Source organism: Melozone crissalis, unplaced genomic scaffold (genome assembly GCF_028551555.1).
Source record: "Melozone crissalis strain CALT ecotype California unplaced genomic scaffold, PUWL_Pcris_2 ptg000027l_1, whole genome shotgun sequence".
Taxonomy (NCBI): Eukaryota; Metazoa; Chordata; class Aves; order Passeriformes; family Passerellidae; genus Melozone; species Melozone crissalis.
Window position 1 is genome coordinate 26,057,718 of NW_026535805.1, and position 27,817 is coordinate 26,085,534.

A 27,817-nucleotide genomic window follows, 5' to 3' on the forward strand; every position below is an offset into this window, starting at 1 on the left:
TTTGTTGTCTCATATTTGTCCTAATTCAAATTGTCCAAATTATTATTACTCTAATTGTATTACTATTTTTATATAACCATTTTATTACTAATAAGCTTTTAAAATTTTAAAAACAAGTGATTGGCGTTTTTCACAGGGGTGTAAGGTGGGTTGTGAACACCAGGGCTGAACTCGCACGATGCTCACCACCTCCCACCCCCGACCATCAGAAAATAGCAGTGAAATTCAATTTTAAGGGTCTCACCAGCCCCTTCTAGGGCCTGTTCCACATCTATAGACCTTTATTACAGTCAATTTTGTGAAGGATGCATGTATGAAATGGGTACATCATCTTGCACATCACAAAATTTACTCTACTTCAATTTTTCCTGACTGTGGCTACAGTTTCACCGACCAAACATGCCATTTTCCTGTGCTTTGTGTGGATTTTTTTTTTTTTTTTTGACAAAGGTAAGAGACCGCAGGTGCTATTATACCTCATGACACATACCTGAGCTTTCTTCCTGATGTCTCAGGTGATGTGGTCGTGCTAGTTTTGGCCTGATGGGAGGGATGATACAGCACTGTGAAAAAGTGGTTGGGAGCAGGGGAGGAATGGCATCGTTTCCCTCAGCAGCACTGCCGCCTTTAGATGCCAAAGGATCTACAGCCTTGGGACTTGAGTACTTCTTCAGTGCAACCCCGGCATGTTTCCTGAGCTGTATGAAGGAGGCACAGTCCTGGCCGTGCCTCATGTGCTACTCCTGTAAACACATCTTGCCCAAACTTCTGCCTTGTTGAGTGAACTTTTTTTTTATCCTTTGCAAGTTCTTTTCAAAGATGACAAAGTTTATTAAACCAATTGTAATGATTGAATCAAGTGCAATATGCAGCTATGAATAATGTTTTTGATGTATGATAACTAAAAGTGTTAAATTTCAGAAAATGCTGAAGTCATTTTTCCACAGGCAGGCCAGCAAATAATTTTGTTTACATGCACAGCTCCAATACAGAAAGGTGGGTAAACTAGGGTGCAAAGAGAAAGCTTCTTCAAAACCTCCTCTCTTCTGTTTTTTGAGACCTCTAACTCATGTAGGTTTAAAAGTGGAAGGCCTAGATAATGCAGACTGCAATTGATATTAGGTTGACTTGTTGTCCTGGTTTTGGCTGGGATAGAGTCGATTTCATTCTCAGTAGGGGGTACAGTGCTGTATTTTGGATTCCATAAGAAAATACTCTTAGTAACACAATGATATTTTGGTAGTTGCTATGTCACATTTGTCTTAAATCTTTTTGTGTCTCATGTCCTGCCAACGAGGTGGCACAAAAAAGAAGAACTGGGAGGAAGCACAGACAGGCCAGGTGACTGAAATTGCCCAAAGGGATATTCTAGACCATCATGGTCAGTATATAAAGTGGCGGGGAAAAGGAGGAAGAGGGGGACATTTGGAGTATCTTAGTTACTTTTCTTCCCAAGTAACTATTACATGTGATGGGACCCTGATCTCCTGGAGGTGGCGGAATACCTGCCTGTCCATGGAAAGTGATGAATTAATTCCTTGTCGCTTTGCTTGTGAGTGTGGCTTCCCTTTCCCTATTAAACTGTCTTATCTCAACCCACAAGTTTTCTCATTTTTACTCTTCTGATTCTCTCCTCGATCCTGCTGGTGGGGAAGTGAGTGCATGCCTGCGTGGGGCTTGGCTGCTAACTGGGGTTAAACCATGTCCACACATCACTCAAATCTTTCAACTCTTCCTCATCTTTGGATAAAGCTTTCACCAAGTTGGTTTTTTTTTGGGGGGGGGGGGGGGGGAGGGGTAAGGATACTTGCAGTTATGAAGGGTTCCTGTAATTTCCAGGTCAGGATATGTGTCTTAGACACAAGGCAGATGCACAGTATTGTAGCTACACAGTTGCAGGAGTGCCAAAGATGAAAAAAGGGACCTCTTTTCTCAACAAAGAGGCCAGTGAGGGTCTGAGCCATCTGTACACCGCTCTTTTAGCCGCTAACTCCACTAGGTGGTGCCGTCAGGAAAGTTAAGGGCACTTCATACTGTTTTGGGTCACAATATTTCCATTATTTGAACTCCTAGGAACAGCAACTATACAGCAAGATCCTGGAGCACTGGGTGCTGAAGAAACACTGAACAAAGTCTAACCTCAGTGCAACGATTGCTAGTGGATAGTGGCACTTCAGAAAGCAAATTTTGGAATAATAGCTCTAGATAAATATTTAAACATTTCACTGTACTGCAACCAATACCTTGTCTGACCCAAAACATTCCACACTTAATTAGTTCCTGCAGATTCTTTTAGATAACAAAGTACAAGGTGGAATTTGTGTGGCAGAACGCTTGTATTACAACATACTTTATGGCTTTTATAATAAGGCAAATATGCAGATAAGGGAAAGGCTTGTAATTACCTCTCTGAATAGCTGCAAGGCAATGTTATATTAAAGGAAATGGGAGAAGACTTGATAGACATGCTAGTTCTGCATTCTTTCTTTTTGGTTAATGTGGTTCAGTAAGTCACTTTAGCATAATTGTATTTTTGCATTGTGTATAACTATAAATACAGTGAGGTAAACAAGAATTTATGATTTTTGAATACTGTAATTTTAATTTTTTTAAAATTACTGTCTTTACGTTCAAACCTTAGTTCTGTGGCAGCCAGCTGCAAATTTTGCATTTATGTAGAGATGTACAGTGCTCTGAATGTAAGTTTTTGTGCAAAGCATTGTGTGTTCATCACATCAGGTTATTCAACCCAGCACTGCTTTTTTTGCACCTTTCCAGAGCCTTTACTGTCCTTCTTAGGGCCTCTGCTGGCAGCAGCCACATCCATAACCACAGCTCCCACAGCACAGTGATTGGCTCCTGGCATAAAAACTCATTTCCTTCCACTTTGAACCACTGCTTCCCACCACGCTGGCGAGACAAGAGGGCGTCCCCAGCCCACACACTTCCCTCCAACTTCCAAGGAAACGACAACTCTAGTTTAGAAAGTGATACGATTTTTCCACTTAAAACCAGGAGAATCTTCACCCAGAAATAGCACATACACAGCACTTGCTATTTTCAGGCAGCCTCTTAATTGAAAGGATTGTGTGATCACACCACACAGGGCTGGGACTCTCTCAGCCCCTGCATGGTCAGGGTGGTGAGCAGGGGAGAGTTGGAGTGGATCCAGAGGAGGGCAACAAAGGTAATTACGGGCCTGGAGCATCTCCCACAAGGACAGGCTGAGGGAGCGGGCCTGTTCAGCCTCGAGCAGAGATGACTGAGAAGGGGCCTCATCCATGTGTATCAGTATCTAAAGGGAGGGTGCCAAGAGCCAGGCTCTTCTCAGTGGGGCTGAGCAATAGGACAAGAGGCAACAGGCAGAAAGTGATGCTCAGGAAATTCCACCTGAATATGAGGAAGAAACGTGAGGCTGACTGGACACTGGAACAGATTGTCCAGAGTTCTCCCTCAATGGAGATGTTCAAGAACCACTTGGCCTCAATCCTGTGCCACGTGCTCTAGGATGACACTGCTTGAGCTTGGAACAGATGTACTACTGCGGTCCCTTCCAACCTGACCCGTTCTGTGAGAGCCCGCGAGCGGCGGAGGCAGGGCCGGAGCAAGCACGAACTGAGGAAGCTCGGTTTCTTCAGAACCCGCTTGGGGTTCGCTCCAAAGGAGGCCCAAAGCCGCACACGGAAGGAGAGGGCAAGCTGCGACGGAGGCACAAGCCCCCGGCCCGGTCTGCAGCCCCCGCGGGACAAAAGGGGGCTCACGGCTCCCTCAGCCCCGTCCCTGTCCCCCGGACCGCACCGGCCTCTCCGCGCCCCGCGCCACGTGACTGCGGGCGGCCAATGGGCGGGCGCGGGCGGGCGGGCGCGGGGCACCGGCGCTGCCCTCCCCGCCTTTCCCGCGCGCGCCTGCGCTCTCCCCGCTGGAGTCCCGCGGCGGCGGCGGCGGCGACCGGGCCGGGCGGCCCCGCCCCTGCCCGCGCCCCGCCCTCCCCTCCCGCGGCTCCCGCTCGGCGGCGGCGGCAGCGGCAGCAGCGGCAGGTGAGGATGCGGCCGGGCGGGCGCTCCCGCGTCGGCGGCGCTGCTGCAGGTGGCCGCCGGCGCTGAGGTCGCTGCCATGGCTCTGCCGGGCGCCGGGGCGGCGGCGTCCGCCGGTGGCAGCGGCGCTCCGTGCCCGCTGTGGACGGCGCTGTACGACTACGAGGCGAGCGGCGAGGACGAGCTGAGCCTGCGGCGAGGGGACGTGGTGGAGGTGCTGTCGCAGGACGCGGCGGTGTCCGGCGACGACGGCTGGTGGGCGGGGAAGATCCGCCACCGCCTCGGCATCTTCCCGGCCAACTACGTGACCCGCCAGCCCCGCGGTGGAGCGGCGACGGGGGGCGGCGGGCTGGGGGACCCCGCGGGGAGCCTAACGGAGATCGACTTCCAGCACCTGGAGCTGCAGGAGATCATCGGCGTGGGGGGCTTCGGGAAGGTCTACCGGGCCACCTGGCGGGGTCGCGAGGTGGCCGTGAAGGCGGCACGGCAGGACCCCGACGAGGACATCACGGCCACGGCGGAGAGCGTGCGGCAGGAGGCCAAGCTCTTCTCCATGCTGCGGCACCCCAACATCATCGCCCTGCACGGGGTCTGCCTGCGGGAGCCCAACCTCTGCCTCGTCATGGAGTTCGCCCGCGGCGGATCCCTCAACAGGGCCCTGGCCGCCGCCCCCGGGGCCGCGGCCGCCCGCGGGGGCCGCCGCATCCCCCCGCACATCTTGGTGAACTGGGCGGTGCAGATCGCCCGCGGCATGCTCTACCTGCACGACGAGGCCATCGTCCCCATCCTGCACCGGGACCTCAAGTCGAGCAACAGTGAGTCCCGGGCGGGGCGGGGGGGAGGTGACGAGGGACCTTCGGACGGCGGCGGGATGTCCCCGCCTTAGGCCGCGGGGCCCGGGGGTCCCGGCGTGGCGGCGCTGGCCGCGGTGCGGGGGCGGTTGCCGGGCCTGGACGGGCTCCGTCCGAGAGCCTTGTTCCACCGGGGGATGGGTGTCGCAACTCGGGCACCCGCTGCCAGAAGCTTGGGCAAGCGGCAGGTTGGTTTGCCGGGCTGAGAGCTGGCTGCGAACTCGTGGAGAGGTCGGCAGGAACCCGGGGTACCTGCAGCGCACGCAAAGTCCTGCCCTCTCGGAGGGAAGCTCACTGAGAGCGGGTTAAAATTCTGTGCGCAGCCACCACAATGGCAAATCTACAAGGCTGTATTTACTCTGATGTTGTGTGGTCCTGGCTTTTAAAACTAACCCAAGGAACCAAGCGCCTTGTAAAGAAAAGATTTAATAAGTGTATCACTTCTATTTCACTGCCGTACAATCGTATGTGTTTCTGGTTTTCACTGCATGCTTTTAACATTGATAAAATTTATCCACTTAGCCAACATTGAGATGGAAAAGACAAGTATCTTAAAACCAGTATAAGCATTGTTGTTCAGATGCCAGATTTGCTTTCATCCCTTGGCATGGGCAAATGCACCTGTAGGAACGGGGGAGTTGGTCAATTCGTGCTTAATGGCTCCTTGGCCCATCTGACAATGCAGAAGCATCTAAGATTTTTGCCACTGTGCATTTGGAAGGCTGGATTACTAGAATAGAGTTTATGGCTTGCGGTTGCAGTTGTGTTTAGAAATGATGACCTGAAAGTGGAAATCTGTGTGTTTCCACAAATATCTGAAACTATCTCAACTCTTTGCTTTTTGTTCTGAATGTTCCAAAAGTGCAGCAATGTGTTAGTCTTTTTTTTCCAGTTAGGAGACCTTAAGTAGTCCATCAGAAACAAAAAAGCTTCATTCAAGTTTGAAGCACTTTGTTTAAGAGGCTGTGTGTCTTGAAGGTCACCATGCATGGCCTGTTAAGACAAGGCTCAGTCATGGGACTGACTGTTCTGAGAATACTTTCACTATTTGTTTGATAAAGAAAGAACCTAGCTCAGCTGTGTTTGTGGCTCAGTTTGTAGCACGGGTGGTGAATTCTTGGACGTTTAGCGTCATGGCCAACACCTTTATTTCTAGCAAGTGGTCTGTAGCCAGCTTGTGCCCTTTTAGTTTGCTGCTGTGTAAGGAATGAGCTGCTTCACCTGGAGTTCTTAGTGGCTCTCCTTAGAGTGGGCTGCTGTGTGCTAGCAGCATGTTAAATGACAGTGACAAAGTTCGTGTCTGAAATAAATTCATAACCCTGTGGTTTAGCATAACACTGGGAGCTGAGTACTGCTGAGAACTGATTTCCATTGTCATCTTATAGGGGTAATGGCAGAGCATTTAAAAAATATCATTCTGATTGTAACCTCAGCTTAGGTGCTTATTCACTGCTTCCATTACTAAATCCTGTTGCAGATGCACTTAACTTGAGCTACTTAGATCTCTCACCTGTATTTCTTAATCTTAGCAAGATACTTCAAACAAACTTCTTAATTTGAAGAAGTATTGAATATGCTAAATAGAATTATGTCTCTTGATCATCCACCTAAATTATAGTGTAGGAAGACAGTGGTGCACTGCTGGTACCATATACTGTTCAACAACATGAATTTAAAATGACTGCAAGTCATGGCAGTATCCCATTCTGGTAACTCATCCATTCATCAAAGATTTCCCTTCATCCTATTTCTGTAGTCTTTTGCAGTCTTGCACAGTGGGAGTGGAATTCTGCCAGGGTTGAGTGAGCGACTTGCTTGACATGGACAGGAACAGTTCTGCAGTGGCTGCAGCCCCAGACGGGTCTGGCAGCGCCCATTCCTCTCCTGCTCCTCGCTGCTTTCCAGGCACAGCTGCTGCTGGTGCTTCAGTGCTCGCCCTTAAGCAGCTCTAGGTAGTGTATGAGTGAATCAGTTTTGTGCTAACCTTGTTATTTTTGTTAAGAAGGATGGTTTTTCTTCCTCAGACAATAAATTGGAAAAATTACTGTCCTTGTTATGATGTGGTAAGGAATGCTTCTCAAACTATTTCCCCAGCAAGTAGGCGGGAACTAATTTTTCCAGCTGGGAAAGGGAGCCCCTTCTACCAGTGTATTTGATCCAGAAAAGGTATGTGTCTGGGCTTGTGGTTGGCAGGCAATAGCAAGCATCTCAAAGGCAAGCGTGTTACTTCTCTCTGTGCAGTTTTATGGAGCTGGGATCTCTGTAGCATATCTGTTGTGGCTTTGCTGATGCCAGATTGACAGGACTGGAGAAGAAGTGCCACAAACAGAAGAGCCGTGAGAGCAGCCAGCTTTTATTAACAGCAGTGACTGTCTGGGTTTGAATGCTCTTGTTTCATGGGCTCTTTCTGGGAGGTGGGAAAAGGTTTGTGTTTCTGCCAGAGTAAGGGAAATTAATAAGTAAACAAAGGTTTTCCATATCAGAAAGGAAAACTAACAAACTTGGTTTTGAGGGCTGAACAGGGAAGCGAAGTGTAACTCATGAGTTTTATTAACAGCAGAGAGTTTCTTCAGTTCTGGAGTCCACGTAAAATAAATTTTCAAAAGCAGACGAAACAAAAGTGTTAAGAACACTTAGCTTTAGATATGTGTGCTTAAATGAAACATAGTAACCATGATGTCTGATGTTGCCCTACTAGTCGTGGGTGCTTTATAAAACCTTGCATGACTGAAGTGGTGAGAGGTTTCACTGACAAATATCATGGCCTGTTTTGAGGATAACTTCTCATAAGCAGTTCTTACATTCCTCAATATACTTTATAGATTAAAGACATAATCTAAAATAAAAGATTAACAGGTGAACTTTACCTAATCTAAAATATGAATAAAAATCATGGAAGAAAATTCTATTTTGTTCAAGCCATCATTGTTACTAAAGGAATTCTGAATTAATTGATGCTTTAACCGAAAAGGAGATGTCTTAAAAACTGTGAAAATACTTGAATATTCCTAACTCTGTCTTCTAGGTAGAAAGTTATTCTTGATTTAGCATGCCTGCTGATTATGAAAAAAAATTAGGTTTTACTGGAAATAGAAGACAGGAATTCATCTACAAGACCAGACACTATAAGTTATGTGTGTCTTTTTACCACATCTCAGCTTTTTTTCTGACTCTTTGGAAGGGCAGCTTTTTTCTCTGAGGGGATGAAATTTCTTGCTTCTGAGCAAGGACACTTTATTAGTTATAAGACCTGTGGTTGTGTAAGGGCTCAGCACACCCTTCCCTGATTATTGTGTCCTGAAAAAAGCTAGTGCTATGTTCAGCTAGAGTATGCCACATTTTCACTTTCTGAAGTCAAGCTAGAGAAAACAGAGGTTTGTGATTCTGGGGTTGATTTCAGACTGTGCGCTGCTTCTGCCTTTAAAAAATGCACTTTATCTCTAGTGCAGCAGCCTTGTGTACTTGTAGGAACCATTGCAGTAAGTTCAGAATATCTTGCTTATGGCGTAGACATATCCATGATTACAGAGCCGGTTATGTGTAGATTAAGTGTACTAACACAGTACTGATAAAGTGCTCTGTACTCACTTGTCATAGATGGATATGCCAGAAGGGTTTGGTTTGCTGTGGCTTTCACCAGCTCCTCCAGCAGTCCAGGGTCCTTTGCAGCCCTCAGCTCTGTGAAGGGCACTGAGTTTATATTGCTTTTTAAATTGTCGAGGTCAGCTGGAGTTTCAAGGATTCTTGAATAAGGCCATGGAAGTGACAATGCTAATGAGAACTATTGGAATCTGAAGGAATCAAACATGGGAGAGGGCAACCCACTGTAATGTCATGTTCTTCAAACTAGTATAATGAGTAGCAGTTAGAGAATAGAAACCATTTGATTTTAAAACCTTAAAAGGAAGTGTGATGTGTTTTGACAGAACTGTTGAATCAGTTGCTTTTGATGAGGCAGGGTGTCCTGGAGTTTGAGAAAAGCAAGAACAAATTCTCATAATTTGCAGCAGAATTGCTCAGGTTATGCACCTTTTATTATTTTTTATCAAACACCTTTTAAAATAAGATGGAGATGTTTTCCAGAATTTCTAAAAGCTGCTTTCTCTCAAATGTGTCTGTATAGCAGCTTTAGGCTGGCTGTTCAGGGAGAATAGTGGGCCAGAATAGAATATCAGTCAGGTGGAATAGTGGGCCAGAAGTTACTTAGCATTTTAAAATCTGTATGTTGTAGTTTTCCATGCTGTCTTCATATAGGAAGTCATGGTACTTAAATGCTTTACATTGTTCTAAATTACTTAAAAATCACATAAAGTTAGAAATTATGCCAGATGTACCAGATTCCTATCCCATGTCTGAGAGGCAGTAGCCCTGCCTTGTGCTTTGCTGTAAAAGTAATGCTGCTGCATTGCAGCATTAAGAACATACATCCTGAAGCATCTGGAAGTGGATATGCAGGAGGGAGCACTGATTTTTATAACCTTATTAGTTAAGTATTCTTTAAAAAAAACACAGAAAACCAAAATAAAACCACCTTCATGCAAATATCAGTAGGATTGCAAAATTTCATTTATTTGGGAAACAGTACCTGTTTTGAAGGTTGTGTTCTACTTAAACTTAGCGTGCCATTGACTTCCAGTAAGTTTTTCTTTTGAATATCCTTATGTCACATGAAAGAGTTCTAAGTCTCATGAAACATTGCTCCCAGTATTTTTTTTCATTATTTCATGTGTGCTCAGACTATGTAAATAGGGATTCTATGTTTTGAAAGGCCCTGAAGGTTAGCTGGATTCTGTGGGAGCATCAAGTGCTTAGCAGCCTTGAGCTAGTAGTATCTTTTTCCAGTTCATCAAAGGCAATGCTATGTTTTGCACCTGTTTTAATATTCACTTGATATATATGCTTGTTGCAAATAAATATGTTGTGTAGTTTGTGTCCAGGAAGATACTGGAATTCAGGAGAGAACAGTTTTGAGTAGCTGGTTGCTGTGATTGTCTCATTCCACCAGAGAAATAACTATAGTGTTAAAATGTTGTAGAGGCCTAATTTCCAGTTGAAGGATGTGTTTCAGCATTTAAAAATAATATTCAGAAACATTATGATTTTAACACAATATCCTGAAATGAAATTTTGTGAACTGCTGCTGTGTAACACTGTATTTGTCCTGTCTAAGCTTTCAGAGGAGGAATAATATCCAGCAGTTATTTTATTTGAAGATGAAGACTTAACTGCAGTAGCCATTTATTTCACCTCAGTTACCATCTTCTAAATTTGCTTCTGTTTGATGTTTTTCTATGTCTCAAGTCTGGACATTAACAGGTGGAAAAAATTGCTCATTCATTTAGAACAAAGTCCCTCAAACTTAACAAGGCTGAAGTAAATTTACATGTAGTGCTTAATGCTGAAAACAAGACTCTAGGCTGAAACACTAGCTGTATGTAATTTGATTAATTATAAGCTCATGAACTTTAATACCCCTATTTATAATTCATTTTTTATTCAGACTTTCATTTTAATGTTTTCCCAACTATGTCCATCTGACAACTGTAGAGAGTTGTTTCTTATTTGGTGTTGAGACTGCATCTCTAACAGGTCAGATTATTTAGTCCAGAATAATATTGCTTTGATCTTTCTCTGGATCTAACTTGGTTTTTCATGTTTTTCTTCTCTGTCTTTGTTCTGTCATTGTATAACACTAAGTGATCTGGTCTACAACTTTTGGAAGATTGGTTTTTGTCTTTTTTTTTTTTTCCCTGCTTTGTGTTATACTCATTCCTAGCAGGTTTCTTCAGGACTTTCATTTGCACCAGGGTTTCTGGTGACCTCTTCATGGAGAATGTGGGAGTCACATTCTAGTCTGTATGTTGTGTTTGCTCACTGTTTTTGATGATAAAGAGTTCTGTTTCAGGGTAGCATTATAAATTGAAGTGTAGGGCTTTGGATTATAGTGTTTTTAGAATTTGTGTATTAAAGACTTCAAGCATTATTTGGCTCTTTTTTTTTTTAAAGCTGGTGCCCTAAAATAGGCTCATAGACTTTTTTGCCTCTGAAATTTGTACTGAGCAAGCAACCTATTTCCACCCAGGTTAATAGAAAAACAGACAGCTAAACACCTCTCATTAGCTGTTAAAATACTTATACAATTTTGTTAATTCCTCTAAACAGTGAAAAATAATTTTAACTGCTGACCATAACACTTCTTAAATGAGGTATTGTGCTTAAATAAGCAAACTGCAAAGTGTGGTTGAAATTTAGACATTGTTGGTGTTATCCAAGCATTAGAAGAAATTGAGCCATAACTGAGTTTTCAGTTACAGATTATTCTCCCATCCCCACGAGAGCTACCTGGACAGGGCATGTCTTTGGACCCTCTTAGCAAATATTAAAAATTCCACAAAAATGTTCTGCAACCTCAAAAGAATAGAGAAGTAACACATCACTGAACTGTATTTGGATGTTGAATGCTGTTTTGTGGTTTCTTTGACCTTAGAAGAGAATGGCTTTTTGTTTGCAATCAGTAAGTTTTCTTACCACTGAGTATGAGCTTTCTTCTAAACTTGCTTCAGTGTTGCAAGTTCTGAAACAGACTGACCTTGTATGATAAACATTTGCAAGGAGTGGGTGCAGCATAGGGTAATTTCTGACCTTGAAATTTATTTCTGATTATTTGTTAAAATTTAAGGCATTAAAATTTGTTCCAATAACTTCCAGTAATAATGCTTCTAATAATGCAGATATTTTTCTTTTTTTTTTTTTTGAGCTTTGGGATTGTTTTGTTTATTAGAAGCGAAATTAGGACATTGAAGTAAACATAAATACACATGATACATAGATAAAAACAGATAAATACTAAATTACTTGGCTGTCTATATTCATGAGCAGTACAAAGATAACAACTGGTGTGACTTACATTCCTGGATTGACAGCTTTAAACTACATTTCATCACTTTTACCTTGCTTGACCATGTTACTAAGAGCCTACCTCTATCCAGTCACTGAAAATAAATGGGTGTTTAAATTTTAACTCTTACTGCATGTTAAATTCATGGATTAAATATGGTAAGTTGGAAAATTACATATATGTATAATGTCATCACAGAAGTATTCTTCCTCCTCAGAGCTTCCTGCCAGCTTTAACCTTTTTTGTGTGGGGTGGGGGTCATAGCTCCAGTTAAATCAGTCCTAGACATGCCAGTGTTGGCTACATAATCATTCTTTGTTCTCTTCACAGTGACTAAAATCTGTGTTTTGGCAGGTGTACTATTAACTCGGAGCTGATAAGTCGGCCCTCCCTCTCAAAAATGTAGGAGTAAATGCTTCATTGCTGTGGTTCATTATGGGACAAGTTAACCCTTGGAACTGGTTATATTTTAGTTCTAAATGTTCAGGCAGTTTTGTGATTTTCTCTCCTATTAGGATTAGATGCCACTGTTCTTCCTGAAGTTAATTGCTTTTATTTCCTCCTGTATTATGTAGAAAGGAAAAATATTGTACTTTTAAACTCATTGCTTAATGTTACACTATTGAGACAAACAATCAGCTTTCCCTTTCATTTTCTCTTCTGAAGAAAAGGACAGCACTGTCAAGTTTGCAGAGTTCTCATTTCAAAATAAGTTTTTTTTTACTTTGCTGTTCTTGAAAATGCATTTAAATGTATTTTTTAAAAAGTGGATTTAAAAATTGTCTAGTTTTTTCTGCTTTGTTTGCTAGGTAACAGGTTGTTTGGCTTTTTTATCTTTTCGTAAAACAGCAAGACTCTTTCAAATATTCTTTAAATAATAAACAGCCTAAAAATTCTTTATAAAGTGTAACCTATTAAGATTCCTCATAGAAATTGTTGTACAGGGTTTCATGTTAACTGATGAGATTCTAACTCAATGACTAAACCTGACCAAGTATCTACAACCAGAATTTGGATTCATAGCAGTTGGCATCTTCAAAGGGGATCCAGGAGTTTTTTCTGGTTTTGCTTTATTCAATGGGTTCTTTCCAATTGTAGATTTTGTCAAAGGTGATTTTATAATGGAAAAAACTTAGCAAAGCTGGATTCTATCTTTAAATCTCTGACTAAAACTGGATGTAAAAGGGTTGAGCTGTTTGTGCTGCTTGACTTCCCACTTGTTGCAGCAGGTGCCACAGGGATTCCTGGAGCAGCTGTAGCTGCATGAGGAGGCTTCCCCACCCACCTCCCACCTGTCAGCCAAATCTACACATCTCAGTCTCTGCCTGTGTGGTCAGTAGGTCAGGTTAAAACATTGCTGAGATTCAGCAGGAAATTACTCTAGGCTGGTTTATTTGCAGGCTTCATTTCCTGCTGGGCTATCTGGCTGGTTGAGTCTCCCAAGACTACCCAGACTCAGCTAGACTCAGCCTGGGGGGAAAAAACTGTAGATGGTGAGGGGCTACCAATGAAGAGGAGGTTGAGGTATTTCAGTGGCAGCAGGTTCCTTCTGTCTTGGTTATGACATCAGACTACACCTCTTTACTTCAGCTTTGCTAATAAGTCACCTTTAAAAGTAGAATGTCTTTTTAATTTTTTAGGTATGTATTTATCTATTTCTATTAAACTTTATTTTATTTTGATGTGACTCTTTTTTTTGTATTAAATATTCTAATTTCAACACATCAAATGTGCCTTGAGATAAGTCACAAAAAATAAAGCAACAAGGAAGTTCATAATTGTGGAGTGTAATGTGTTATGATCAGGAAAAGTATGCCAACTATGTAAATACTTCCATGTACTCAGAAGCTGTGTATTCTTCTGATTAGCTTGAAATATCAAACTGCATCGAGTCATGCTCTATTGACTTCAAAAAAATAACTATAAACCCGAGCCAAATTTGAATGAAATATTCATAGCTTCAAAACAAAATATTGAAAAGGTTATTTGACTAATGATAGATAACTTAAATTGTTAGTTCTGAAGGAAGGTAACATGTGTCAGCTCTTGCCCCTGGATGTCATTTGTGAGATTAAAAACCTCATCTGCCTTGCCTGTTAAATTCTGTATGTTGTATGACATATATTGATTTAGGGAATGGCCAGGTCTTAAATTTGGGTTAGGCAGGAAATTAATGTTTTCTCCGAGTTTCTCTTGGTGGAAGCTGTACCTGATGTATTATATATTGACAAAGACTTTTTATGCAGTTTGAACATAAAAGCTTTAGTTTGCCTTATATTTTGTGGTTTTTTTAAGACTAGGATGAAGTTCCTTAAAAAAATAAATCACTTCCATAAAAAAGATTGTGTACTTTAAGGAATGGATTCAGAGCCACTTTATTCTGCTGAGTTTGAAACTAGAACGTTATCTAACTCAGGAATTCACAACCTAGCTGTTGTCTTTCTCATCTCCCTTCATTTTTGTCACTTTTTTTTGTTTCTATTTTTGGGGGTTTTTTGCTTCAGAGTTGCCTTTTAAAAATAGCAAGCGAAGAAAGTAATTGCTGTTTCAAACAACTGAGGAAGTTCCTGGTAGATAGAACACAACTGAGTGTTTTGAGTTTTAAAGCTAAGTTTCAGTATTGACTGATTTCCATGCAATTGTAAAATTATGGAGGAATTGCTTTAATGAGGTTGTTTTTTCTTAAATTTAGTTTTTAAATAGGAGAGTTAAGTGTAACATTTTATTAAAGACAACTTGAGAATGTTTGGTGTCCAGTTTGCTTTTGAGTTTTTGCTGATGTAGTACCCAAATCCTACATTTTTCAGAATTTACTGCTGATCTAGTGTTTAAATTATGATTATTTGAATGTCTAATTATAAATGCTTGTTACCTCTAGTACTTCCTCTTACAGCACAATAGAAAATTCTGTTTTGCATTACAGACCTATCTGAAGAGCAAGTGAAGCACAAATGGCATGCAGTAAACTAACTTGCAGCATCTGTAGTCTGTGCCAATAACTTGTTAAAACTGCTTCTTTCTCTCGTTTCCATTTGCCCAAAGTTGCTTTAATAATAGTTATTAAAGAAGTAAAGGGGAAGCAAAAAATGGTGATGGAAGGTGTGTTGGAGCTGTTGAAATCTCTTGTCCGTTTTCCTGTCTTTCCTTTTATTTCCCTCCATTTTCTTCAGAAAGGCAGGTGAGGCAGGTGATTCCTAGTCATTCTCATCCTTTGGTGCTTTTCTTTTGCCATATATCCTACTGTGGGCTGGGCTTTTCTTATGAGGTTCATGTGTATTTGTCAGTTCATGATGTCAAGAACTTTTTCTGTCAAGTCGTGTCTTGTTTTGGCTTTCCAATGGGGAACACTTTGTTCAGGATAATTTTATTTTTTTTTTTTTTTTTTAGTATATGTTGGCTCCTTTGAGGTACATTTTTTGGGTTGTTGGTTTTGGTTTTTTTTAAGCTGGATATTTTTAGAGAAATGCATTTAAGAACAAACTGCTCCTTTCAGTTGTGTGAAAATTAAGAACTGGTTATATGCCTGCTGTAAAGGGACATAGATAATAGAGGAGCACAGTATCCATAGAATAAAAAAGTCTCCTGCATATGTAATCACTCTTTAAAGGATAAAATTCCCTTGCTGATGGTGACCTCTGAACTTAATCCAATGAGACAATCACAATCTGACAGATATTAGCTACAGAGATAGCAGAACCCATCCTGAGAGCCCACAGGAGAAAAGGAAGATATTTAAGGAGTGGTGTTGCATGGGCAAAAGTATAATCTTTTTTATGGACAGAAGCGTTTCTGATCAGTTAATGTTTTCACTGACATATTTAATTTGTGGTTTGCACACCCAATTTTTTTTGCTATGGTAATTAATCTGCAGTTTAAAACTTAGATATGGCTTCTACAAGCAATGTTGAAATTTTAATTTCCATTTACAGTTGGAGCCAAATAACAGTTCCAAATCATGGAAGTGGGTCTCTTAATATGGACAAGGTATTGTGTTTCATTAATTGAATACACAACATTTAATAAGGTTTTTTTTCTACCTGTTAGGTTTTGTTGCATGTTGATTTAGTGAACTAACAGGAACCAGATTTGCTTGCAAACAGCTGGAGAGGGAACTGACTGGGTGCAGGGGGAACAGAGACAGTAGCAGCATTGTCTGGACAATCCCTATTTGCAAGTAGAGTTGTACAGCATAACAACTTTCTTTCCTTTATGGTATTCTCTAAGAATGACTTTATCAGTGATGGTAAATGTAGTGGATATGTAGGCATTTGTACCTATAATCATAGTAACTTAAATTGCTGTAGTATTAAATAGCTTAGATTTGCAAAGCCCATGATAGTCACCTGTTTAGCAAACTGCAGATAAAGTAGCAAGAAATGGTTGGTAGCAATTGACTAACTTGGGAAAATAAGGTTGCCTAATGTTTTATTTTTAGTACTAACAAAATAGGTAATATAAAGGGGGTGTAATAGAAACTACAAAGATGATAGGAGGGATAGAATGGACTTCAGGATGTTTCTTTTTTAAGTTCAAGTATTAGAAGGTAGTTTGAATTCAGTACATTTAAACTACTGAAAAGGTGTTCCATCCTTTGCCTTGGCTTCTCTCAGAATACCTTTTTCACTTAAGTATTTCGTATGTATGGTAACTGAGAAAAGTCACCTGAAAACACTGGAATGCATTGTTCATGCAATGGAACTGACTTTAACTGTATGAAGTCTTTGGATTTAAAAAAAAAAATTCAACTGAAGTGTTGTCTTAAATGGGAACTTTGGCTAGATTAGTTGGAGAAATACAATCTATATGTACTTAGAAACAAAAAGAAAACACCACAGGAAATAACCTGCATTAAAAGAGTAGCATTGAAGAGCTTAGTTCTTGGTATAAGTTTCCTAGATGTCTTGCCTTAAATGTCTGTCCAGGCCTCATGCTTGCTGTAAATACTGCTTCTTAAACTATATTAACAAATAAAAAAGAGAGAAGCTGAGGCAGGAGTGTAAGCCTTTTATTTAGAATTATGCTTTAAACAAAATTGGTGCAATTTCAATTAGTACTTCTGGTTCTTCTCTAGGCTTTCGGCTTAGTCTTGAAAGGAGCACTGCGGGTGTCATTCTGTACCTGAGTTTGGCAGATGTGCACCCCCACGAATCTGGTTTGTCTAAATGTGCTCTGTTCTGCTGGCTTATCGGTCTATATGTAGGCTCTTGCTTATTTTTTCCTTTTCCCCAATAAAATTTCAATCCCAGCTCAAACAAACAGAGAATGCAGTTGTTGTTCAACTCTGGCCAGACATGGTTTGCTACTTTATGTATATCTCACCTTTTGCTCACCTCAAAAAGGGCTTTACTGCCTGTGTGGTGAGTTTGGAGATGGGACTGATGGAATGGGAATGGCACAGGAAAAGGAGTGGCAAATGGGAGCATTTGAGGGGCATTTTCCTGGGACCTGTGTGTCCTTTTCAAGCTTAAATGCTGTGCCTTTCTTGACTAAGATCACCTTGTATGGAAGCAGTAGTGGTGTGCCAAAGAATTGTTGCTGGGTCTGTTTTAATTAGAGGAGCACTGACTTGGGAAGTACTGGCTGGCTCCATGGCAAAGTGCTAGATTTTGGTTTCTAAGAGTGTCCAAAACATCTTACCTGCATACTGTTGCACCATGAAATATTTGCATTGTGCGATAAGATCAGTAGAAAAATATTCCAGCTATAACAATGATAGTGCAGAAAGCAAGAAAGATTAATGGCAGTACAGCTTCAGGGACCATTAGGTTTAACAGGAATGTGTGTTTGATCTTGCTTCTTTTTTGAGGAGTGAACTCTGCTTTACACTGCAGAGGTCCAAAATGGGGATAGGAGAAAATAGGCAATAAAATTCCTTACCCCGATAGCTCCAGGTCTAGAACTGAGTTTAATCAGAAGTGTACCTGTAAGATGGACCAGCCAGAGCACCTAGGAAAATATTTTTTTGTTAAGAGCACCAGTGCTGTAGGTCTGCATTCTGTTGTTAGGTACAGGTAACTTCTGTTCTCATAACTTCTGTAAACCTTTGTTTAGCGTAGCAAAAAGGACAAGCTCTTCTAATTTTATCTATATAAAAGACATTTACTAGATCCTAACTATTCTATTTTCTATGTCTGCTTCAGTTCCTGGTATTGGACATGCATGTGCAGGTTTAGTCATTCAATATTTCATATGAGGTGTTACGCTTTGTAAAATTCTGTTGATTGCTCCCTCTTTCTACTGAACTAAGCCTTCTTCAGTGACTTTTAGAATTGAACTACTTGCACAGCTACATATAGCTTGCTAGTTTTCCATTAGCCAGAACAGCCAGAAATTAATGTTTCTTCTTCCTTCATCTCTTTCTTATAGCTATAGATTTTATGATCTTTATGATCTTATGCAAAACTTGCATATATTTTAGTATGATGGTCAGTTCTTTCTTAGAGTGGGCACTACCTTCTGAGTGTGCTGCCCAGGGAGGTGGTGGAGTCACCATCTCTGCAAATGTTCCAGAAATGAGTGGATGTACTTAGTGCTGTGGTTTAGTTGACATGGTGCTGTTTGGTCAAAGGTTGGACTTGATGATCTTGAAGTTTTTTTCCAACCTTTATGATTCTAAGTATCTTATCTACCACTTTTAATACCAGTTTACTGCACAGCACTTCATTTTTCTCTCTGACTTGCCTGGCTTTTATCTTTAACTTGTTAATTTATATTTCAGGAATTATTGAAAATAACATCTCTTTGTTGCCCTGCTGTAAATATTTCTGCATGCAGTGTCTCATATATTCAAGGAGTGCCTGTTATATGTCACCCAAGACTTTGCTCTGTGGTGTTAATAAATTTGCTTTCCCTTTGATCTCATTGCTGAAAGGTAGAGTCACAAAGAGAGATGTAGTAACTCAGAATTTAGTTGAAAATGGTGTTGCTGGTAGAAATCATATGCAACCTTAGACTACTTGGTCATTTTTTATTTCTGGCTGAAATGTTTGGGATTAGGGTCTGGGTGGAGGATTTGGCCCAAACTTTATCTCCTTCGATTTTGAAGCATTCAGAAACATAGTATCTGGTTTTGCTTATGTAAAAATGAACAGGATGTTAGATAAATATCCTTATCCTATGTCCTACTTACATGTAAATAAGTAAGCACATAAGATTTTCCTGCATTTCTGCATACCTAATCTAATCTGTGGGTGTTGGTGGGTTTTGTTTTCAAATAGTCTTTGTACATCTAAATATTTTGGGTTATGCTTGCCAGGAGCAAAGCTAGAATGTAAGTGTGAACTTCATTCTTCGTGGAAAATAAAAAGTCTGAAAAACATTGAAGTAAACCCAAAAGTGTTAAACTGGCTCTTGCCCAATTTAACATTGGAGCAAGAAAAGACAATTTAAATGTTTGGAAAAGGAAGCAAGGAGGATGCTGAGTTAACAGGGCAAACTGGTGATCACAAAATAGTTTCTCCCAGTTTAGCAACCAGCAAGGGCCAGGAAGCTCTGGAAGAGGCAGAAGGATGCTATAGTGAAAGTTGCTAGGCTACTCCAAGGTAAGCTCTTAGAGAGTGCTACTCAGCTATGCTGAGCATTTTTACTGCCCAGCTGCTAAGCAATGTGTGTGTGGCATTGTTTGCCTGGCTACCAGCCGGAAAGGGAAGTTTGAACTGCTAAGAAATGTTGTCCCTTTGTAGGATGAAACTTGGTCACGTGCCAGTTATTACCTTTTGCAAGACTGACTGTTTTTGGTTTCGGTCACATTGACTGACAAGGAATGTCAGGAATTCTGCTGAACATGTTTGAAATAGAACAGCAAACAATAGGTCTTTGATTCAAGTATAAAAGTATAAAAACTTGCATGAATTTAACCTGTTCTGGTGCTTCTCATTGGTGAGTTCTTGGTTTGTCTGTACCATTTTGGCCTTCATTTTTCTTGCTTTGTTAAGAAGCTTATTGAAAAAGGAATGTGGGTTCTTTTCCTTTTATCTGGATTTGGTGTAATTTTTGAAATATTTGTAAGAGTTAATCTCTACCAGTAAGAATTATTTCTTTCAATTGCAAGTGCGAGGTCATCAGTTTTTCTTCTGTAAGGGAGGGTAAGTCTTTGCTTTTTTGTTAATGGGTTTCCTGTACTGTGTTTTGGTCTACATACAGGTAGAAACCACACATTTATGCTTCTTACATATGGTTTAATTTTTGGTCTTTGTCCCAGGAGATCATTTTAACAGAAAGTTAAAACTGACAGTTGCTCTCTCTCTCAAACAGTGACAGAGGAACTGAATATGGAATTTAAATTATGGTGTGTTAAAATTTTGATTCCTTTCCATCAGTTATCTCTCTGCTTGTGAGCTCCAACACAATTACCTACTTCTGTTCTTGTAACACTGTTTCCTGAAGAGGTGCTACAACTCTGCCAATAATGTTGTCTCATGAACAAGTCAGACACTGTAGGATGCAACAGCAAAAACAGGATAACTTACTCCTTAACATTCATGAAGGTGCAGTGTGTATAATGTAAAAGGGACTGGATCCAAGTCCAGTGGCCTGTTGCCAGCAGGGAACTCCTAAGGCAAACTAATTTCCCTGGCATAGTTTCCCAACTTTGTTCTGATTTGTGGCCCAGGGATTTCATGAAACTAAACGAACTTTTTTTGATATAAATTCCCTATATCAAGTTGACTTGTGTGAATTTGTGGAGATGCTTTTTAAATCTATGATAAATAATAATATTCACATACCATGCCAAGAATTCCAAAGTTCAGAATCTTGTTGCAAAGTTCACCTGTGTGTTGTGTGAATGACTGACACGTGTTTGATTCTCATCTGCCAGTTTTACCCAGTGGTGTCCATTTCATGTAGTGAGAAACTTTGAACAATTATTATGTCTAGTTTTCTTCATTAACAAGGCATTGTTATATAGATTTTTGTTTGTAAATGTTTCTTTTCCTAGGGGATGGCTAGGAAAAGGCTTCTTGTCTGTTAACCGTTCCTTGTAGCTGTGGTTCTGTTGTTTTGAGTACCCTGCTCGTGTCCATCCCCTTGCCTCTTTCAGTTGTTACAGGCTTTCAGAGATGAGTAGGGGCCAGGATGGAGTGCACTATTAAGGATGGATTTTTTACTGTGACATAATACTGCTTTGTTTTATCATTCTTTTATAAGAATTCTTAACACTTGGTTTTTGTTTAGTACTGCTTCTGGTTTTATTATTCCAGAATCTTGTTGCAAAGTGGATAATTTTCTGACAGTCTGTCATCATCTGGGATTATTAGGATTCTGGGTTTACTTAAATTATCTGATTTACTTTCCATCTCCAGTGTGTTCTTGTGCTAATTTAATATATGCTCGTACATAAAAATAATGTTTTATTTTAATATATATTTTTAGCATAATAATATATGCTCCTGCATAAAAAGCTCATGACACTGTAGATGTTTCTTGCTTCTGTAGCTTGGAATAGCTTAAAATTATCAAAAAACATTTTCATGCTAATAAAAATTGCAATAATATTTTCTCAACACTAAAAGTAGATAATTATCTGTGCAATACAAGTTGTATGTGAAATTAATAACAGAAATGTATTTTTTTATTGCCATTGCATTAATTTGCAAACTCAATCTTTTTTGCAGTTTTATTGCTGGAGAAGATGGAGCATGATGACATTTGTAATAAAACTCTGAAGATTACAGACTTTGGTCTGGCTAGAGAGTGGCACAGGACAACCAAAATGAGTGCAGCAGGAACTTATGCATGGATGGCTCCAGAAGTTATCAAGTCCTCCATGTTTTCTAAAGGAAGTGATATTTGGAGGTAAGAAGTTTTTCTGCTGAAGACTATGTTCAGTGGAACTGTGTTGAGGGTTTTGACAGAATTTTTTTTTTGGTGGTTTGCTAGGTTAGTGCCTCAACATATGGCTAGTATAGCTCTTCTAAGAAACAAACACATTTTAAAGTATCTATTTCAGTTGTTATATCTTTTATTATCCATTATTTACAAACTGGGGGCAGAAAAGGGAAAACAAAGAATATTTTTTTTTTAAAGCAAGCTCTTAAAATATTTGTTAGTTAATATACCCAAGTGTTTCTCTGGAGTCTTGATATAAATAACTGTATGCTCTTGATACATTATTGTATGATTGATCTCATTTTGGTAGGTTTATTTTAGATTAGATGTCTGAAAACTCTCAATCTGCTTAAAAATGGGACCAACCAATTATTGCCTTATATGACTGATTAATAAGGTTCAAACCAGAACTTTGCCAAGTGTTAATTTGAATTAATGCTGTTTTTAGGAATCTGGAATGTGGTTATGTGTAAAAGTTAATACTAGGTTGAAGCTTCTATGTTTACAGAGATTTTGCTTCCAGTAGCTGGATTAAGGAAAGTATATTCAGCACAAATTTGTTTTAACTTGCTCTCTAATTTTAAAGGTGGGAAATGCCCTGTGTTAAATTTGTGAATTTCTCATTTAAGATGTTATTGTGGATAATATAAATAATATGGCTCTCACTAGTGATTCTGTTTTTGAGTGGTGTAGTGTGGGATACATGTAGTGTAGAAAGGTAATTTAAACTTTAATTTAGTTCTGGTTTGTGAGTGCAGAAAAGCAGTGATTGCACAATAGGCTCTAAAAGCTGCTGTGCCCCACCTTGAAAAATCTGCATTTCCTTTCTTTTTGCTATGTTTGCTCTGAAGGGTCCAAGATAGCTGTTCGGGGAAGGAAAGGAGGACTTTAATCTGTTTGCTCCTGCTGCTTTATGCATGTTCTGGATTGTATAATTCTTAAATAGGGTCCTGTTTTGCTTAAATGCATGATATTTTACAGCATGAAGTAATACTTTTGGTATTCTTGTGATGATTCTGTATCTGCACTGCTGTTTTGTGACACTCATTTGTCTTGTCTCTAAACCAATTCTGTTTGTATTAGTCTCAGTTGATGCCCAGTTGGGAAACATCTTTGGCCTCATTCTTTTTTTGGTTTTTTCCATTCTTTCTTACTTTTTTCTTTTTTTTTTTCTTTTGCGGGATGGAGGTTGGGTGTAGGCGTTTCCCTAATCAGCTGTATTCCATGCTTAATTACAGGTCCTGTCCAGTCTTGTTGCTGTGATTTTAGGTATCTGAGGGGGTATGCTTTGGTGCAATTATTTTATATTCTGCTGCAACATTAGTTTACATTTTTGGAACCTACAGTATTTCTCTTCTTCGCCTTCTCTTCTGCACGCCTCTCTTGTAAAAATGTAAGTATTTAGTTCAATGATGGAAGTCTAACAGGAGAGGTTTTTAAGTAGAAAGGCTGTGTTTTGCAGTATAGTTTAGACCTTCTTAGCTTCTAAACATTTTCTGCTCACTGCACCTTGATCTGTTCTGTTGCTTATCTTTACTCTTTCTTTAAAAGAAAAGCAAATAAAGAATATCGTGGTTACAGGAGTGGTTTTTGTTTTAAAAAGCCTTCAGGTTACCAATTTAAGTATATGCGTCTCTCTAAGACAGGAACACAAAATGTTTCAGCAAATTTCTAAATCTCAGTTACAGATACTGAGTGCTGAGGCTCTGAATGAAATCTGCAGACCTCCTATTAGGAAAAAAGAGAGCAATTGAGGCTGCTCAGGTTGAGGCAACTTACACTTCCAGTTAGTCTTCCGCAATCTGCCAGTGCTTGGAAATGTTGTGGGAGTATTTTCATGCAGAGCCTTCCAGGCTGTATGTTCTCAGGTGTCATCCTAGATAGCAGAACTAGTGCTTTCCAGGCCCTGCACGTGTACCCTTTTGCTTTCCAGACCAGAGCTTCAGCTACTCTATTTATTTTACTCTGGCACATGCTTTTAAATTCCCAAACAAGAATTCTACCCTTCCAACCCTACCCTTCCATGAATCATCACACATTTCTGAGTGGTGTGTCAGTATTGGTTTTGTGTGGAGCCTGAAAGTGCAAATATGCCCACGGATTTCCAAGTGCTGATGGTGTGCTTCAGCAATGGTCCTTAGAGTAATGTGTGTCCTGGTTGTACAAGCCCTTGGCAAAGCCAGGAAGCATCTACTGTAAAGCACTATTAGCAGTTGCTTTTGCCTGGAACATTTGTATAAATGTGAAGTGATTCATGTAGCAGTGCTTAGTGCTTAGTAACCTCTGCTCTAGAGGATGGATTGTAGAGTAAAATAAACTTTGAGAACCTTAAGATTTTCAGCTCCTAAAGTGTGTAAAATCAGTAAGTTTTCACTGAAGTGAGATATAGTAAGGCTTAAATCACATTTGATTGAAGGAAAATTATTTTAATAATGGAAATACTTAACATAGTTTTGGAGGTGTATTCATTTTTGTGGTTTGAAAATATGTATTTCAGTTACACGGTTGTGGCTTTGCCTTTTGCTGATTATGGAAAGGGACATGGCTTTTGCTCTTTAAAAAACAGCTGTTTCTTAGAAGCTCAGGCTGTATGTGTAAGACAATTGTATGTGAGCTGGTGAAATTTAATACACTAAGTAGCTACTTGTGTAGCAGAGAGACTTAAAAAGTAGTTGTTTTCCTAGATAATGGCAGATTAGTACCTCCCTAGTAGTAGTTAAAAGCTACTATGCTGAAGTAGTTAAAGACTCCAGTGTTATCAAGACCATAATGTCTTTAGGCTTCCTCCTTGCAATTTTTCCCCCATAATGCTGGCTCTTGGTACTTGACTGCTTTCATTAAAAGGCTGTTAATGTGTTGGTCTGTTTAAAACTTTGCAACCACCTTCTTGGCACTGTTGAGAGCTCTTTAAAGTTAAAGGCTTGAATTGTAAATACAACTAAAGCTAATAGTGTGACAACTTTTTTATAACTTCTTGTTAGTTAATGTTTTGCTTATCTTCAGAGTTCATGCTAAAATATCTATGGAATAGTCTGAACAAGGAAATAAATTTAGAACAGTCTGTAGTTGCTGAGAGATTTTTTTTTAATGCTTTTTCCAAACACACAGATGAGCTGTAGTTCAAGAAAATTACTCCATCAGGCATAAAATGTGTATGTACCACAGGAAGTGTTGTATTCATTATGGTCAGAATACCACTGTTTTAAAGCAAATTGGAATTCAGTATTTTAGCTTTCTTTGAGTATACAAGCAAATGCAGAAATTAGACTAGAAAAATCAAGAACAAATTGTTCAGAGGCCTATGACTTTTTAAATTCCTTTTCTTCTGGCTGCAGGTGCAGACTGTTTTCTTCGGCTTTTGATGAAGTGTTAGCCCTATAAATTTGTTAGTTTTTAAGATTTTACAAGATGCAAAAATTCTCAGACAGACCATAGATAACAAAGTACTGCTGATATTTGTGCTGCTATTGTGTAGTTTGCTGTTTTGTTATTTATTAAAGTGATGTTGTAAGGTGTTGTATAATAGACTGACTAACTTCTCATTAAGCAGACAGTGATAGAAAACCTTGACTGGTGTGTGTTCTTCTCTCTGTTTCATCTGACACCTCCTCTTGAGGTGTCATTTCTAGTCCTAAGGAGTGCATAGCCCTCACTGCCTTAGTGCAGAATGCTTTTCTTCTCATGTTGGAGAGTTCAGTCTAGTCCTGCAAAACTTGCAGGTGGTTTCTTTGCACACTTGGAGAGAAAGGCAAGAGCAATAGTTTGTATTCTGTTTTTTCCTTTGCCTGCTCCCTTTACTATTCAAAAGCAGCAATAAGTTGTCCTTTGTATCCTTGTTCTACAGGTAGTGGTTCCCTGGCAGGAAGAGAAGTGGAGGGGGCATGGGGGATGAAGAAAGGAACAAAAACCAAATCCAGTCATAAAGTCCACTTTGGGCTAACATTCTGAAAGGAGTAACTCCCACTTCCACAAAAATGACTGTGAAAGCTGTCATTTCAGTGGTGGTAGAATAGCTCTAGAGCCACAGCAGCCAGGGTGCTGTCCCTGCCCTTTGTAGGGGCTTGAATAATTTGAATAAGCCAAGCACTGGGCATACAAACCCAAAGAAGGTAAAAGCAACACCCAGCTCTTCTTTGAATGGAAAGCATTGCAGAAGTTCTTATGGTGGTTGTCACTGTAATGGGAATTCCCGTGATTCTTGATTTCTGTACCTGACACTGAGAAAAGATCTCTTCATGCCACCACCTTTTGCTGAAAACAATGTTGTTTTGCTTGGATTTTGTGCGTGGAATTTTTTCTAGTATGGAGAAATTCCATGTGTGTGCATGAAATAATTTCTCAGTCTTGTTGTATCTTCAGTGGGACGTGACAAGTTCACTGGCCTTCATATATACATAATGGGATTAGAAATTCAAATTTCCAGATAAAGATGGGAGTTTTCTATACTTTTTACTGCCACTTTTTAAAAAAGAAAAAAATATGTCCCTCTAGGTAAATTACTGTGAAATATTTGGAAAGGGGAATGGCCTGAATGCTCTGCTGAGGATTTCTTTTTATTGTTTTTTGGTTTTTTTTGTGGGGAGAAGATTGCTTGTGTTCCTGTCATTCAGACTTCCTATTGTAAGTCAGATTTATGTGAAACTAGCATTTCTATAGAAGTGGCTTCAAGCTTCTATTTTGAATAAGAATGTGAGCTAGTCTTAAAGTTGCACCCAATTTGCTTAATCACTATAACTGGAAAGGTGCACAATGACAAAAGTAGAGCTGACTTAAAGGCATTCACCTTTGACTGGGAAATCCTCGTGAATTTGAGTACCTGGTTGGGCAGATACTTGTTTGTGTTTTCATTGTTCTTGTTGTTTCTTTCTCAGAAAATAACTGTTTAAAAAATTACCTTTTGTAGCTACGGAGTGTTGCTGTGGGAACTGCTTACAGGAGAGGTTCCTTACCGCGGCATTGATGGCCTCGCTGTGGCTTATGGAGTAGCTGTCAATAAGCTCACTTTGCCCATCCCATCCACCTGCCCTGAACCATTTGCAAAGCTAATGAAAGGTATCCACGTTGTTTCTTTTTATGTTTTTAAATAAGGGGAGTATAAAATTATCATGGGTTGCCAAATATGTACCTCATTTGATAGTGTGCTGTGTACCAAGTATTTTTTTTTCTTTACACAGCAATCTGGTGTCACAGAGAGTTGGTGTGTTTCTGAGGGAGGCATACAGTGTTAATGTTGCATATAAGTTTTTCAATAGCAACAGTATGGTTTGTGCTCTGATTTCACAGATTTTTTCTAATCTGAAATTGCATTAAATTTCATAAATTATGAGATACTACTATAGATTAATACAAGATGGATTAAAATCCCAAGAGGAACAATTGCAAATACCTTTTTTTTTCACTGTTTCTTCATGAGTGTCTAAAACGTTTTGGAAATATTTTAGAGAGAAATAAACATTGCTTGCTAATGGCTATTTCCTTGTGTTTAGTGAATTTTTCTACCTTTTTATTTATTTCTTCCATTCAATATTGCTAGTTTTGCTAGTTCATTTAATTATTGGCATTCATTAGCAATTAAGCTGTTGAATAATTGTCCATTCATTACCAATTTAGAAAATTGCTAAATTGCTAAAAATAGACCAAAAAATTACTATTAATACAAAAACAATCCTCTGAATACAGGTAGGCGGATGTCACCTCTGTAAATTGAGACAGAACTGGGGATGTCTTGCAGGTAAAGAGAACACATTAGAATTTGAAATGCAGTTGCAAGTAACTTGAAGTTCACGTAGCTCTTCAAAAAGTTCTATGTGCTATTACAAACTGACGGGATTTTGATAAATTCTAGAATGCTGGGAGCAGGACCCTCATATCCGACCATCGTTTGCCTTAATTCTTGAACAGCTTACTGCCATTGAAGGGGCAGTTATGACTGAAATGCCTCAAGAGTCCTTCCACTCCATGCAAGATGACTGGAAATTGGAAATTCAGCAGATATTTAATGAACTGAGGACCAAGGAAAAAGTAAGTTGGTTTTTTCAATTGCATGGAAGTAAAGAAGGGTATGTATGTATTTATGTTTATGTGATACAGCAGTTTTGAACTCTTGAATTGTTGCTTACCAATGTACTTATGCAAATATAAACACAATTGAAAAAAAGAAGATATCCACACCTTTCTCCGCAAAGAAAAGAGGTTGTAGATCTGTA

General features: G+C 39.8%; 1 protein-coding gene across 1 annotated transcript in view; it reads left to right on the top strand.

The window, feature by feature from the left end:
* Positions 1–4,113: 4,113 nt before the first annotated feature.
* MAP3K21 (mitogen-activated protein kinase kinase kinase 21) overlaps positions 4,114–27,817 on the top strand; it is a 40,165-nt gene continuing 16,461 nt past the window's right edge. Inside the window, exons 1-4 of the mRNA XM_054279814.1 lie at positions 4,114–4,849; positions 21,398–21,578; positions 26,515–26,663; positions 27,457–27,632. Of these exons, the coding sequence (XP_054135789.1) occupies positions 4,114–4,849; positions 21,398–21,578; positions 26,515–26,663; positions 27,457–27,632 (1,242 nt within the window). The remainder of the gene's footprint in view (positions 4,850–21,397; positions 21,579–26,514; positions 26,664–27,456; positions 27,633–27,817) is intronic.